The sequence below is a fragment of the Lissotriton helveticus genome, chromosome 4_1, assembly GCF_964261635.1.
Source record: "Lissotriton helveticus chromosome 4_1, aLisHel1.1, whole genome shotgun sequence".
Classification (NCBI taxonomy): domain Eukaryota; kingdom Metazoa; phylum Chordata; class Amphibia; order Caudata; family Salamandridae; genus Lissotriton; species Lissotriton helveticus.
The window spans coordinates 1852260845-1852276326 of record NC_136063.1 but is presented as its reverse complement, the minus strand read 5'-3'; the positions used below and the strand labels follow the sequence as shown (position 1 = coordinate 1852276326).

Genomic DNA, 15482 nt, shown 5'->3' with positions numbered 1-15482 from the left:
GTTCAAGTCCCACTGAGGCATCACGAACGGAACAGGTGGATACATGTGCGTGATGCCCTTCAAGAATCTAGTTACAATAGGGGACTTGAACAAAGAAGGTTGATCAGGCAGCCTTAGAAAGGCCGAAAGGGCAGAAAGGTAGCCCTTGATAGTGCCCAGAGCAGAGCCCTGCTGGGCAAGAGAGAGAAGAAAGAGGAGAACCTCGGAGAGAGGGGCAGAAAGAGGGTCCACAGCCTTTGCTGTGCACCATGCCACAAATCTGTTCCACCGGCAGGCGTATACCGACTTTGTGGAGGGACGCCTGGCTGCCAGAATCACATCACAGACTTCAGAAGGCAAGTCAAATGGCCTCAACTGTCGCCGCTCAATCTCCACGCATGGAGGTGGAGACTGGACAGGTTCGGGTGGAGGACCGTCCCCTGCTGCTGCGACAGAAGGTCCTCCCGAAGGGGCAGGCGGATCGAGGGACCGACTGACATGCTGAGTAGCTCGGGATACCAGTACCTTCGAGCCCAGTACGGAGCCACAAGGATAACTTGGGCCCGGTCGCGCCTGATCTTCTTCAGCACTCTGGGCAGAAGTGGTATAGGCGGAAAGGCGTACAACAGACCGCAGCTCCACTCGCGCCGAAAGGCGTCGCCGTGCGAGTGCCGTCTTGGAAACGCCAACGCGCAGAACTGATGACATTGCGCGTTCTCTTCTGTGGCGAATAGATCTAACCAAGGCTCTCCCCATTGCAGAAAGAGGCCTTTCGCCACGTCCGAGTTCAGACGCCATTCGTGATCCACCGAGCACCGACGGCTGAGTTCGTCCGCCCTGGCGTTCAGAGAACCTGCCAGGTGTTGAACCGTCAGAGGCACGCCCTGACGTTCCAGCGATTGCCAGAGACGCAGAGCCTCCTGGCAAAGGGTCCACGACCCCACTCCGCCCTGCTTGTTGCAGTACCACGTGGCGGTGGTGTTGTCCATGAACACCTGCACTACACTCCCGTTGACAAAGGGGAGGAATGCCTTCAGTGCTAGGCGAATCGCCCGCAGCTCCAACATGTTGATATGGAGCCGGGACTCCGCCGGAGACCAGATGCCTCTGATCTCCGCCTCTCCCGAGTGGCCTCCCCAGCCCTGGAGGGACGCATCCGTCACAACTACGTGCTCCGGTTGGGGAAGGGAGAGGGATCTGCCTCTGACCCAATCGCGGTCCGTAAGCCACCACTGCAACTGTCTCGCAGTGCCCTCCGAGATCAGGACATTGTCGGATAGGTTGCCTTGATGCTGGGCCCACTGAAACTTCAGGTCCCACTGCAGAGCCCGCATCCGCCACCGGGCGTGATGCACCAGAAGGATGCAGGAAGCCATCAGCCCCAGCAGCCGCAGCGTCAACCTGACCGAAACCCGGGATAACGGCTGAAAGATGGGAATCAAAGCCTGTATATCCCGGACCCGCCGTTCCGGAGGATAAACCCGAAACTGCGCCGAGTCGAGAACCGCTCCGATGAAAAGGAGCTTTTGAGAGGGACACAGGTGTGATTTCGGCACATTGATGGAAAACCCCAGCTCGTGCAGGAGGTCTGCCGTCGTCTGAAGGTGGTGGACGACTGTCTGGGGCGAGCCCGCCTTCAACAACCAGTCGTCGAGGTAGGGGAAGACTGAAACCCCTAACCGGCGCAGATGAGCTGCGACCACCGCCATCACTTTTGTGAACACCCGTGGGGCGCTGGTAAGGCCGAATGGGAGCACGATAAACTGAAAGTGCTCGTGGCCTACCGTGAACCGCAGGTAACGCCGGTGGGCCGGCAGGACGGGGATGTGAAAATACGCATCCTGCAAGTCCAACGCCACCATCCAGTCTTGCGGGTCTAGAGCAGCCAAGACCTGAGCCAAAGTCAACATCTTGAACTTCTCCTTCCGGAGGAAGCCGTTGACGCTCCGTAGATCCAAGATAGGACGCAGGCCCCCCTTGTCCTTCTTGGGTACCAGAAAGTAGTGGGAATAGCAACCACACCGTACTTCTGGCCCAGGAACGCGCTCGATGGCCCCCTTGGCCAAGAGGGCCGTAACTTCCTCCTGCAGAAGTGTCAAGTGGTCCCCCGACACACGGTGGTTCTGCGGTGGCATGGCTGGAGGAGTGGTCTCGAAGGGGAGGGAGTAGCCCCTTCGGACGAGCTGCAGCACCCACCTGTCCGATGTGATAGTGCGCCAGCGGGAGTGGTGATGGCGAACCCTGCCACCCACTGGCGTCACATGGGCCCGAAAGCACGGACTAGGAGGATTTGGAGGCTGATGCTGCGGGGGGAGGTGTGGTCTGACCTCGCCGTTGTCCCCGACCGCCTCCACGGCGGAATCCACGGCCGCCACCGCGTTGAGAAGTAGTCTGCGGTGCGTGGCTGGCAGCACGTGTGGGACCGCCCCTTCCGTGGCCACGAAAGGAGCGAAACGAACCCGTTTGCTGGCGCTGGGTCGAAAGACCCAAGGACTTGGCCGTGACCCTGGAGTCCTTGAAGCGCTCCAGCGCGTGGTCCGCCTTGTCGCCAAACAGGCGACTGCCATCGAACGGCATGTCCATCAAAGTATTTTGGACATCTGCCGAAAAATTGGCGGATCTCAGCCAGGCGTGGCGACGAATCGCCACCGCCGTGGACATCGCTCTGCCCAGCGAGTCGGTCGTATCAAGACCACACCTGATGGAGTATCTTGCTGCATCTCAGCCTTCAATCATAGCCTTGCCGAGCTTTACCCGTACCTCCTGCGGGCATTCAGGCAGCAACTCCGCGACCATATCCCACAGAGAGTGGGTGTAGCGGCCCAAGAGGCATGCGGTGTTGCAAGACCGCAGTCCCAAACTCAGGGACGAGAAGACCTTCTTCCCATACTGGTCGTACCTCTTAGATTCCCGGTCGGGCGGGGCCGACGGGAATGCGGTCTGGGAAGTCGAGGCCTGGATCACCAGACTCTCAGGGGTGGGATGGGTGGACAGGAACTTGGGGTCGTCCGGACACGGACGGTGGCGTCTGGCCACGTTCCTGTCAACAGGCGAACCTGAAGCGGGCCTGGACCACGTGCCCAAAAGAACGTCTGTCAAGGCTTCGTTGAAAGGCAGCAGAGGCTCCTGCGGGCATGCCTGCGGTTTGAAGACCTCGGTGAGGATGTTAGGCCTCACGACCGCGACGGGGAGCTCAAGGTGTAATGCCTTGGCAGCCCTCATCAACACCACTGAATAAGCAGCCCCAGCCTCCGAGGCCACAGTAGGAGGCGAGACAAAACCAGGGTTAGGAGAGTCGTCCAGACCACTGGCGTCACCCAAATCACCTGTCCAGTCCACGTCGTACTGACACTCGCGTGACAGAGGGTCCTCAGACCCCTCCCAACCCTCTCCGTATTCTACATCCTCCCCATATTCGGAGTCAACAATGTAGACCGGCTCCTCGGGGTTCACAGACCCCATCGGCGTCAGACTCAGCGTCGGACGACGCCGGTCCGACTCCGCGTCCGGAGACGGAGAGGGAATGGGGGTGGCGCCGCCCGGAGCCGGCGCCCGAGCCCCGACGCCGTCCGGAGGCGGCACCATGGGTTGCCCCGATGGAATCGGCGCCGGAGAGGCCGGTGGACCAGCCGGCGTCGACCCTGAAGGGCCCAGCGGCGCCGGGGCCGGAGCACCCGACGGCGTCGGGGCAGGAGCACCCGAACCGCTCGGGCCCCCGGACGGGAACCGGGCCCGCAGGCGCCGTAGGCCCCGTCGGAGGAGACAGTGCCCTCATGGCCATGAGGAACTCCTCTATCTCCTCGCTCGACGCGCCTTGCCCAGGGACCGTAGGGTATGGAGCAGGCCGCGCCGGCGACCCACGCGGATCCGCGGGGGTGGGGCCACCCGAACCCCCGGCCGCGTCGGGGGGAGTCGGGGGTACGATGATGACGCCCCGACTTCTTGTGTTTCTTACCTGAGGAACCAGAGGAATGGTGACGACTTCCGGAGCACTCGTGGCGGCTCCGCGACCGCTCTCGCGACCGCTCCCTCGACCTCAGGCCGGACCGGGACCGCTCTCGACGCGGGGCCGACACCCGGAGATCGAGCAGCTTGCGGGACCGCTCCCGTCTAGCCTTACTCGTCAAGGCCCGGCAATCGACGCAGGAGTCCACGTCGTGGTCCGGGCCCAGGCACCGGAGGCAGAGTCGGTGGTGGTCCGTGACCGACATCGTGCGGTTACACCCGTCACAATTCTTAAACCCGGGCATCCTACCGGCACCTTAGGAGTAGATAGTAAGTCAAAAACTTTGGTCAAAAGACCGGAGTACTGCTCTTCGGATCTGCGCTAACTGGCGCGGAAAAAAGAAGAACTGACGTCAGCGCGCGGAGGCGGCGTCTATATACTCCAGCGACGTCATCACGGCGCACGACGCCGACGACGGACGCGGAGCCGCAGGGGACGCCTGCAGACGACGCCTACCGACGCGCAGGTGTACTGCTACGCAAAAGTTTCCGGATCCAGACTGACGCCTGGGGATATTCTAAGGTAAGGAATCTAATACTAACCTGTTTCTTTCAGATATCATCTACAAGGCTTAAACCCTGTTGCTTTAGGAGGGGAGTAGCGCCTTACACACAGACAAAATGAACTGGAGAGTAAAGCTTGTCAAGGACAAGGTAAATGTTGGGAGAAAGCTGCAGATTCATGTTTAAAGGTACAGAAAGTGAGCAACTGACGTTTTCTTCCAGGTCTGGTACTTGTATGCAGCTACGTTTGGCACATCTGTATCAGAAGGACGCCAACACTGAGTCGCATGATGACACTTAGCAGAGTGCCGGAGCATGGCCGTTTAATCTTCTAGAAGCAGTCTGGATATTCTAAAGGAGAAGACTCTGCAGAAAGTACAACTGGACAAGACAACATTCAAACAAACAATATTCTGAAAAGTATGAGGTCTGAAGTATTTACCAAGGTTTTATCTTTCAGTGATACTGCAAAATAGCAACCAACAGATATAGAAACTCCTTACCTTGAGAGGACGTTGATGAACTGGTTCTAGTTAATGGAAGAGAAGTATTCTCACTTGGTTTGGGATGTACCTTTGGTAGCTTCTGTTTCCCTTTTGGACTTAAAAAGACACAATCATTGTTTAGAATGTACTATTTAACAGTAAAATGACAAAAGAATACCAATGTACACTGACACAAGAAAAAATAAACTACTAACTCAGCACTTATTGTTCTGTGAGGCTCTCAACAGAATCTCACTATTTGTGCTATCAATTATTCCTCCAGTAGTTTATCAAGCTGTGGCACTGGAAAAACATTTCCTATATTTTGAGGTCAAATATATGATAGTATGGATTAGCCATCAAAACCAATCACAAAAAAAAATGTGAGCCCCATTAGTGTCCATTTTAAACTGAAAAAACATTTAAGCATCAGAACACCAAACATTTCAAACCTCATATTTATGGTGACCTGAGGGGAAAATGTCGGCAATACAAACTATTTACCCTAAATCCCTGTGATTTTAGAGACAAAAAGAGTAAATTGTATTAAAATACAAAGCTGCTGAATAATAAATACTGGACATAAAGATCATGCATATATGTTGCTGATAAATATTGCACAATTCCACTGTTTTAAGTAGCAGCACATCGGCTCATTGTGTTCAGTATGCTGCTTTGTATTTAGTGTGAATCAATATTAAAATAATTTAGAAAATGAAAGGAATATGTAGGTACACATAAGCTTATGGCCCTGCCCAAACTCAAACCCACCAAGACTGGCCTATTTATGAAACAGGGAAATATAATAAATATCCCAGACAATGACTATAGTGAGGTGTAAATATTAAATACCTTTCTACTATTTCCTTACATAGTTATCTATAAAAAAAAAATATTCTAGGATATAAATGTTAATTTAAATGTGGTTTATTGCAAAATAGATATCAAATGAGTTTACATGAGATAGGAATGTACCGTGCTAAAGGAGCAAATATTTCCATAAATATCTTTAGATTGAGGTTGTAAATAGTGTGCATCATTTCTATACCCGGTCCACAACCTTATAAGTAGTTAGGTGCATTTTGGGCTCTAGTAGTGAACACATTAAGGTTAGGGCTCAGTTAACTTGCCTACAACTGAGACACGCCTATTAGATTCATGCATGGTTGCCTTTGCCTGCATATTACCCACCTACACTACTATATGTCATTTGTAAAAAACGTTCTCCATATGTCATTCACAAGTACCGCCAGTGAATATTTCACACATGGAAATTCCTACTGGATCACTGGATGGTTTAATATATAACATTATTATGCTTAATGTTATTTTGTTTTGAGCACTTTTTGGCAGCAGCACGCTTCAGTCCCAAAGGAAGCCGTAACACTGTTGGGGTCATTGGCTGAAACATGTCGACCTCTGAGACACATAAGCGGGTTTAATCAGTTCTGAAGTGTCACGCTGTTTTTAATCCAAGCTCAAGGTCGCCTCAATAAAGTCTTGTAGTGAACCCTGTAGTCATTTATTTATTTATTTATTTATTTTTTATTTCAAAAACCTTTATTGTACCTTTCAAGTTACACAACTATAGGCCTAAAACCCATCCGGGCTGTCCGCCATCACAGTAACATTGTCAGCATGCAGTAATATCCAATGCGAATCCTATTGTCGTTTTTCCTACATTACATTATCACCGCCTCAGAGAAAAGGCACAGCTATTCCATTATTCAGTCAATCAGTGTGGTTTTTGGTTTTTTCTGTTTTGCAAAAACAAGAACATAACAATAAAACATAAGGAAGCACATTATAGTCGTACATTATTGGTTCCTAGGTTCCATGACTACGTAGGGACGTTCCCCCCTTGTACTTATGCCCTGTCGTGAACCTCCACCCCTCCCCAAAACCTATTATCAGGTGTGTGCGGGACCTTCCAGGTATCATCCCTATGGTGATGCCACTACTCTGACGCCCAGGACAAGTCCGGTGTGTTCCAATGCAATCTAAAATCCGTGGACCCTCTCCCTCGTGTGTTCCAAGTGGCCCCTTATCCCATATCCTCATCATCTTCAGACTCGTCCTGCTCCTCCTCTGCCAAGGGCTCACAAATCTCCCCTCTGTATATGTTCCACTTGGACCAAATTTTGTTCCATTTCCCCGGGCATACCCTGTTGGAGTATACTGCTCGCTCCGTCACCATGACCCTATCCATGTTAAGACCCCATTGTGCCGCCGTAGGTGCATCGGCTGCGCCCCATTTCTGTGCGATGTCTCGTTTGGCCACTATTAAGCCCACTGTGACCCATGTTTGATCATGTCTAGAGACGTCAGTCGCCTCCCATATATTGAGGAGACACCGCCTCGGATCGGGCAACAGCGGAATCTCTAACGCTTGCGATATCGTCCGCATTATTTGTCGCCAAAACTCCTGGATACGGGGGCAGTCCCATATAGTGTGGAAAAATGTGCCCTCTTCCCCGCATCCACGAGGGCAGAAAGGGTGTTGTGTTAGATGTATGCGATGGAGCATGGTTCTAGTATAGTAAACTCTATGCAGGACTTTTAATTGCACTAGTCTCAGTCTTGCCGAGATACCCACTTCTTTAGGAGACGCTATCGCCTCATTCCACTCATGTTCGTCCATCTCCCCGGCGTCCCTTTCCCATTGCTCCTTCAGTCTAGCTAGTGGATCCAGTAGGTTGTTGAGTAATTTACGGTATGTAAGGGAAGTTGCCCTCTCAACCATGTATTCCGTGAGAAGCCTGTCTTCCAGTGGGGATGCCTCCGGCAAGGTACAGTCAAGGGGAATGACCGCTAGCAGTGCGTGTCGTATCTGAATGTATCTGTATAGTTCCCTCTCTCCCAGGTTATATTGCTCTCGCAATCTGTCAAAAGGAACTACTGCGCCCTTCTCCCAAAGTTCCCCAACCGTGGAGATTCCTATCATGTCCCAGTGAGAGAAGCCTCTGCTGCTTCACATGTTGCCAAAGGTTTTTGAGTCCCACAGTGGCGTGAGTTTCGTTACCTTCCCCTTCCAGCCCAACGCTGCTGTTGCCGTATGCCACAGCGCTGCAGTTAGTCTGGTGGGCCCCTCCAGTTTACGCACTTTAGTGCTATCATATAGTGGGGCCAGTAGACTGTTCGTGCCTAGTTGCGCCCTGTCTGCTTGAAATGCCGACTCGGACTGTGAAGTATGTATCCAGTAGTTGATATGTTTTAATTGCGCAGCCCAATAGTACAGTTTCAAGTTGGGGAGCGCTATTCCTCCGTCATACCATCCTCTGTTCAGTTTGGCTTGCGCGATACGTGGTGAGAGATTGCCCCACAGTAGAGTCGACACCAGCGCCGCCACTTTCTGAAAGAATCTAGGGTTCACTGGATAGGGGGTATTTTCGAGTACATACAGAAATCGGGGTAAGGACATCATTTTATACAGAGAGGCTCTCCCTAGCAATGTGAGGGGCAGCCCCGCCCAGAATTTAACATCCTGCTTTAGCCGCTCAATGTGGGGCCTCAAATTCTTGTCCATAAACTCCGCTGGATCCCTAGTGACATGGATGCCCAAATATTTGAATGAGGACCCTGCGATCCTCAGAGGGCAGTCTATACTCAGCACTGGAGTCGGGCCCCTCAGGACAAACATCTCCGATTTGGTCCAGTTGATTGTATAGCCAGAAATACTCCCGTGGCTGTCACTGAGTTGTAGGAGGGCCGGCACCCCCCGCTCCGGATCGGTTAGATATACCAGCATATCATCCGCATAAAGGGAGAGTCGGTCCTCCCAGCCCTCCGCCCAGCAGATCCCCCTCAACAGGGGAGTGGTTCGTATCAGGGTGGCCAACGGTTCCAATGAAATTGCGAACAACAGTGGCGAGAGTGGACATCCCTGACGAGTGCCCCTCCCCAGAGGAAATGTGCGCGAGACATGGCCATTGGCCACCACTTGGGCAACCGGGTCAGTATATAATAATCTCATCCACGCAATAATCTTGGGGCCGAAACCCAACCGAGACAGGACCTCAAACAGGTAATTCCACTCCACCAGGTCAAAGGCCATCCTGGCGTCAAGGGTCAGTATAACCGCCGGCGACGTAATCACCGCTGCCTGTGCCAGTATCCCGTGTAGTCGGCGCAGATTCAGCGCCGTGTTCCTGTGAGGCATGAACCCGGACTGATCTGGGTGTATAAGATCGGGCAGATGCGGTACAAGTCTGGTCGCCAAGAGTTTGGCGAGGATCTTGACTTCCGCATTAAGCAGCGAGATGGGGCGGTAAGAGGAGCAGTCCTCCGGCGGTTTCCCTGGTTTGGGGATTGCTACTATAGTGGCCAGTCTTTGGTCTGACGGGAGCATTCCCTTCTCTAGACATTCTTCATACATAGCTAGAAGATGGGTGCTCAGTATTTCAGGCTTCGCCTGATACCATTCAATAGGTATACCATTTGGGCCAAGTGCCTTGCCCGGGTTCAATGCGTTAATCGCCAGCTGTATCTCCTCTGTCGTGATGTCAGCCTCCAAGTCCGCCGTAGCCTCTGCGGAGAGCGTCCGGACCTCAATCCGTTCCAATGCCTCTCTGGCCATTTCAGTTGTTACAGTCCGCTCAGGGGTGTATACCCCCTCAAAGTGAGCCGCCAGCGCCTCGACTATGAGTTCAGGGCTCGTGTGGGACACCCCCTCACTGGTCCTAACCTGCTGGATGCCCTTGGATCCACCCTCCCGCTTGTCTAACCAGGCCAGCATTCTACCCGCCTTATCCCCCACCTCATAGACCCTATTTTGTGCGTCAGAGATGTGGCCTTTCACTTGAGTTCTCAAATGATCCGTGTAGAGTTGCTGTTGAATGGTAAGTGCGTGTGCTGTGGCTGACGTGGGTTGCCGTTCGTGTGCTGTCGTCAGTTCCTGTAAAGTAATTTCTAAAGTGGTGAGTTCTAAGGCTTTCTCTTTCTTGTGACCCGTGATCGAGGTTATTGCTTGTCCCCTAAGCACCGCCTTGTAGGCCTCCCACAGGACCTCTGATGAACCCACCGAATCCACATTCTCAGCGAAGTACTGTGCTGTCACCGTCTTAAGAGCCTTTCGGACCCTGGGGATCTTTAGGTATGTAGCGTGTATAGGGAATATTCGCCGGCGTGCCTTCTCATGGGTGGATATTGTCAGAGTGATCGGGGAGTGGTCAGAGATACCCCTGGGGTGAATGTCTACGGTGTCTATGCATTGGGTGCTGTTACCGGGGGTCAGGAAATGGTCTATTCTCGAAAGGCTTCCGTGCACTGCGGAGTGGAAGGTAAACTGCTGGGACTGGGGGTGGGAACGTCTCCATATGTCTGTGAGACCCATGGCAGACATGAAGCGCTGGAAGTGGGAAGATCCCCCGGTGGGGCCGCCCGCCGGGAATCTGTCTAGCTGGGCATCCACTACGGCGTTGAAGTCCCCCCCTAGAATCACCTCTCCCCCAGGAAGGGCCAGTAAAAAGTCAGCCAATTTCGGGAGCTGCACCGAGTGGAGCGCAGGGGGAATGTATACCGACACTAGGTTAAGGAGTCTACCCTCCCATTGCCCCTGCACTGTGGCAAAGCATCCTTGATCATCAATCTTAGTCTGTAGTGGAATGAACTGTGAGGATTTCTGTATTAGTATACCGGTTCCCCGTGATCCAGACGTAAATTCCGAGTGTACTAGCATTTTGTACCCTTTCCTATCCATGGCCTTAGTCGTCCCACCCGTTAAATGTGTCTCTTGCAACATCGCTATAGTGGGTTTCTGTCTTTTCAGTGTGGTCAACACTTATCCTCGTTTGATCTTATCCCCTAGCCCTCGTACATTCCATGTCATTAGTCTTAGGGGGGGACCCCGGGGGTTCGGGTCTATGTCCCCCAGTGCAATTGAAGGGTTATCCGCCATGTATGGCTACAAAGTCTCTAAAATGTTCGGCTTGCATTCTGATAGGGCAGCCCTTACACCTTCGTTTCAACCAATGTTCCATTACATCACGTGAGTGTTGAGGTTCAGTTCTTGACCATACATGTGTGCTCCAAGCAACTTCAAAACAACCCCCCCTCCCTGCCCCCCTGCCTAACGGACTTCCAACTGCCCGCCTCCCCAACTTAGCAGAGTGCTTATCCCCTCCCAATACCAGAGTACTTGCGTGTAGGGGGGAGAATGTCTCCCTCGGCAGGCGGCATCCCTGCTCACTCCCGGGGCAAATCAGGCCAGCGTCCAATTGCAGCTACAAAACAGTAGTTCCTTAAGGAAGAGACAGCGGTACACCATTTTCTTATTCCAAATGTTCATTTCCATCTGCTTCGACGAGGTCCTGAGTTGGGGACCTTCCTGGCCCTCCTCTTCCTGAAGTTTGTGACCCCGTCCGGCTGTCCGCACGTTGATCAGTATTGCGTCTGTGGTTCTTCCGATTCCTGACCGCAGTATGCCAGCCCTCGAGCCAATCTCTAGCCACCTCAGGGGAGTCAAAAAACCAGACTTTTCCATCAGCAACGACACGGAGCCTGGCCGGAAATAGCATGGAGTAGGGCAGCTCTTTTTCATGTAGCGTCTTTTTTACCTCGTGGAAGGTCCTCCGCCTTTGGGCCACCTCCGCTGTGTAGTCCGGGAAGAAGGATACCTTAGAGTTTTGGATCTGAATGGCCGGCGCCACCCTAGCTGCCTGTAAAATGGCGTCCCGGTCTCTGAAGTTGAAGAGTCTCGCCAGGATCGGCCTCGGGGGTCCTCCCGTTTTCGGCTTTCCCCCCGGCACCCTGTGTGCCCTCTCCACTGAAAAGAAATGTGACAGGCCTTTCGGTTGCAGTCTGTTCTTGATCATATCCTCCACATAGAGGTCCATTGCTCCCGTAGTTTCACCCCTAAAATGCGGACGTTGTTCCGTCGCGAACGTCCTTCCTGGTCGTCCAGCTTCTCCTTGAGTAGTTTGTTGTCCGCCCGCAGCTTACCCATTTCAATTTGGAGGTCTGACACATCCTCGACCAGTGACTTGGTCACCACCTCGACCTGCTTCACTCTTATTAATCATTAATCTGGAGGTCTGCGCGGATAAGGGTAACTTCCGTTGCCGTCGCCCCCACCGTCGCCTGCACTTGAGCCAGCGCCGTCAGGACGTCCTCTAGTGTAGCCTTCTTCGACCCTTCCGCGTCCGCCGGTTTCACGGGCTGCTTGCGCTGTTCCTGCGGGGGAGTGTGCTTTTCGTAGGCAAATTTGTCTAATTTGGCTTGCGTGGAGCTGTTTCTAGGGCCCCTATTCGCCATATTGGACAGCCTGCAAGTAGATTGAGCACAGGCTGGGGTCGTCACTTGATCGGGCCAGAAGTCGCACGTGTGCCTCCTGGACGGTATCTTCGCACTCGGCGGCTGCTGTTCAGGACTCGCGACTGCTTCTCACTTGTGCTGCAGCCCGCCTATGTGACCCCCACTCTCAAGGTCCACCAACACCTCAGGCAATCCGAAAGTCGTGGACCAAGGCTTGTAGTTCTGGCCCCCCTCACCTCGTGTCTGTGCTGCGCTGCGTTGCGGAAATCTCCGTTGTCAGGGGGAGGCCCTCAGCGGGACGGCCGGATCAAGGAGGCCGACGGGCGGCCGTCGCCAGCGCTGTCCGGTGCTTCCGAACGTGTGGGGGTGGGGGGGGGGGGAGTGTGGCGCTTCGCGGAGTCTCGTGGCCCACTGCAGATCTCCCCTCCCGTTCTCCGCTTCATACACCTCCGGGGCCCCCTCTTCTGCACTCAGTGGCGGACCTACCCGCCTGAGGTTCCGGATGCCCGAGTCCCAGGGAGTCTGATGCTTGGGCCGCCCCGCCGCTCCCGGCCGCCGTCCCGTCCCCGGAGCCGCGTTGGGATCGCGGCACCGGCGTCCACACCTGCCGCCAGTCCACAGGCTCTCCAGGGGTATATATTGTTCGCGCAGCCAGCGAGTCCGCCGGGGGTCCGCTACTTCCGGCGTCAGCACCCGGCCTCACCTCACTTCCGCCCAGCCACCGTCCACTGATTACCTCGCTGTCTCAGCGAAGGCTGCAGGCCCCTCCTCGCGCCTCGGAGCTGTGCCAGTTGCGGAGCCGCTGACTCTCCCAAACTTTCACGCTGGGCGCCGCACGGTCACCAGACCCTTTCCGCCCCGAAAGCGTGGATAAATGCACGGATTAATGTGCCGGATTTAGGTGGGAAGCCGCCCTACCGCTGGAGCCTCCCTAAGCTGCGGCCGCCATCGTTGGCTGCTAGCCACGCCCCCCTCCTGTAGTCATTTTTAATCACCCTTTTCACTTGCTCTGCTGCTCTCACCACACCAAGCTCTACAATTGGGCATCTATATATACCTCCCATAGTACTAAAACATCCCTGAGTTCCTCCCTCTCAGTGAGGGGGTTGTAGCCTGTATCATGACTAGGTATCATGATACGAGGAAGTTCCCCAAAGATGAAGCACACCACCATTAGTGGGTGAGTGAAACAGTCCTATAAAAGGGACACTCCTAGGTAGGTAGGGGTTTTCAGCTAGGCCAACACTGCATTTTAAATCAAGGGTTCATATTTGGGTTTTGTCATCTCTATACCAACCAAACAAACGATGCCTAAAAAGGTAAACTGGACAGTTAGTTGTCAAAAGGCTTTTGATATCCTGAAAGAGGCAATGCGCTCAGCACCCATTCTCAAAGCTCCAGATTATTCTAGACAATTATTGTGCAGACCGATGCCTCTGAGCTAGGGATAGGAGTGGGATCCTATCCCAAATCAACGATGATGGCCATGACCAGCCTGTTGCTTTCATAAGCAGGAGGTTACTCCCCAGGGAACAGCGTTGGAGTGCCATTGAGAGGGAAGCCTTTGCTGTGGATGGGTCCTTGAAGAAGCTTGGACAATAACTGTTTGGCACGTAGTTCCTTGTCCAAACCGACAACAGATCTCTCAGACGGCTTATGCAAATGAAAGGTGAAAACCCCAATGAGGTTGTCCATCTCCCTACAGGGAATAAACTTAACAGTGGAATATAGACCTGGGACTGACCATGCTAATGCAGATGGCCTTTCCAAGCTTTTTCACTTTGACAATGAAGAGTCTCTTGGGAAAGCTTAGTCTCATCTTCTTTCATTTAGGAGGGTTGTCATGTAGTGAAGGAGGTGGAGGCTGGACAGGTTCGGGTGGAAGACCCTCCCCTACCGCTGCAACAGAAGATCATCCCGAAGGGGCAGTCTGATCAGAGGATCGATGGCCATGCTCAGGAGCTCGGGGTACCAAACTCTTTGTGCCCAATCCGGAGCCACAAGAATAACTTGGGCCCGGTCGCGCTTCTTCAGCAATCAGGGCAAAAGGGGTACAGGCGGAAAGGCGTACAGGTGACCGCAGTTCCACTTGCGATAAAAAGCAGCGCCGAGCAAGTGCCGCCTGGGAAACGCCAACGCTCAAAACCGCTGACATAACAATGACTCTCCCCACCGCTGAAAGAGACCTTGCACCATCTCTGAGTGAAGAAGCTGTTTATGATTCACCAAGCACCGACGGCTGAGTTTGCCCGCCGTGGCGTTTAGAGAACCTGCAAGGTGTTTATCCACCAGGGTCGTGCCCTGATTTTCCAGCCATATCCAGAGGCAAAGAGCCTCGACACAGTGCCCACGACTCCACCCCACACTGTTTGTTGCAGTACCACAAGGCGCTGGAGAGGGGGGATTGTGGGGGGAGGGGTTGGGGGGAGGTGGCGTTTCCTATTCGGACAGCCAGGCCTTGAGTATCCTCCTGAAGGTCAGCAGGTCTTGGGTCTGTCGTAGGCTCAGTGGGAGGGTGTTCTAAGTCTTGGCGGCGAGGTAGGAGAAGGATCTCCCGCCGGTGGTTGTTCTTCGGATGCGCGGGACGGTGGCGAGTGAGAGGCCGGCGGAGCATAGCTGACGGTTAGGGATGTAGAAGGAGAACCGTCTGTTGCGATAGGCTGGGCCGGTCTTGTGGAGTGCTTTGTGTGCGTGGATGAGGAGCTTGAAGGATATCCTCTTGTTGACTGGGAGCCAGTGCAGGTTTCTCAAGTGGGGGATGATGTGGCCGTGTCGTGGTACATCAAGGATCAGTCGTGCCAAGCCGTTCTGGATGCGTTGTAGTCGTTTGATGAGCTTCGTCCGGGCTCCCGCGTAGAGGGCGTTTCCATAGTCGAGTCTACTGCTGACGAGGGCCTGGGTCTTGTATCTGTCGGGATCCATCTGTAGACCTTGCGGAGCATGCAGAGGGTGTTGAAGCAGGAGGAGGAGACGGCGTTGACTTGCTTGGTCATTGAGAGCGTTGAGTCTAAGATGATTCCCAGGTTGCGTGCGTGGTCGTTGGGTGTCGGGGCTGCCCCCAGTGCCGTTGGACACCAGGAGTCGTCCCAGGCTGAAGGGTTGGAGCCGAGGATGAGTGTGAGTAGTTGGCCTGGTATATGATGTTCACTATTCTAGTGAACACCTTGCACCAGTCCAAACAACCCTTATGGTGATGGTCATAAGTCAACCTTATAGACCAGCTATCCTAGTGGTAGTGCGGACAGCACAGTCTTAGGC

General features: G+C 53.8%; 1 protein-coding gene across 2 annotated transcripts in view; it reads right to left on the bottom strand.

The window, feature by feature from the left end:
* BRWD3 (bromodomain and WD repeat domain containing 3) overlaps window positions 1-15482 on the bottom strand; it is a 1637103-nt gene that overhangs the window by 51871 nt on the left and 1569750 nt on the right. For both annotated transcript variants that reach the window (XM_078688510.1, XM_078688511.1), the window contains one exon: window positions 4992-5089. In XM_078688510.1, coding sequence (XP_078544636.1) covers window positions 4992-5089 — 98 coding nt within the window. The remainder of the gene's footprint in view (window positions 1-4991; window positions 5090-15482) is intronic.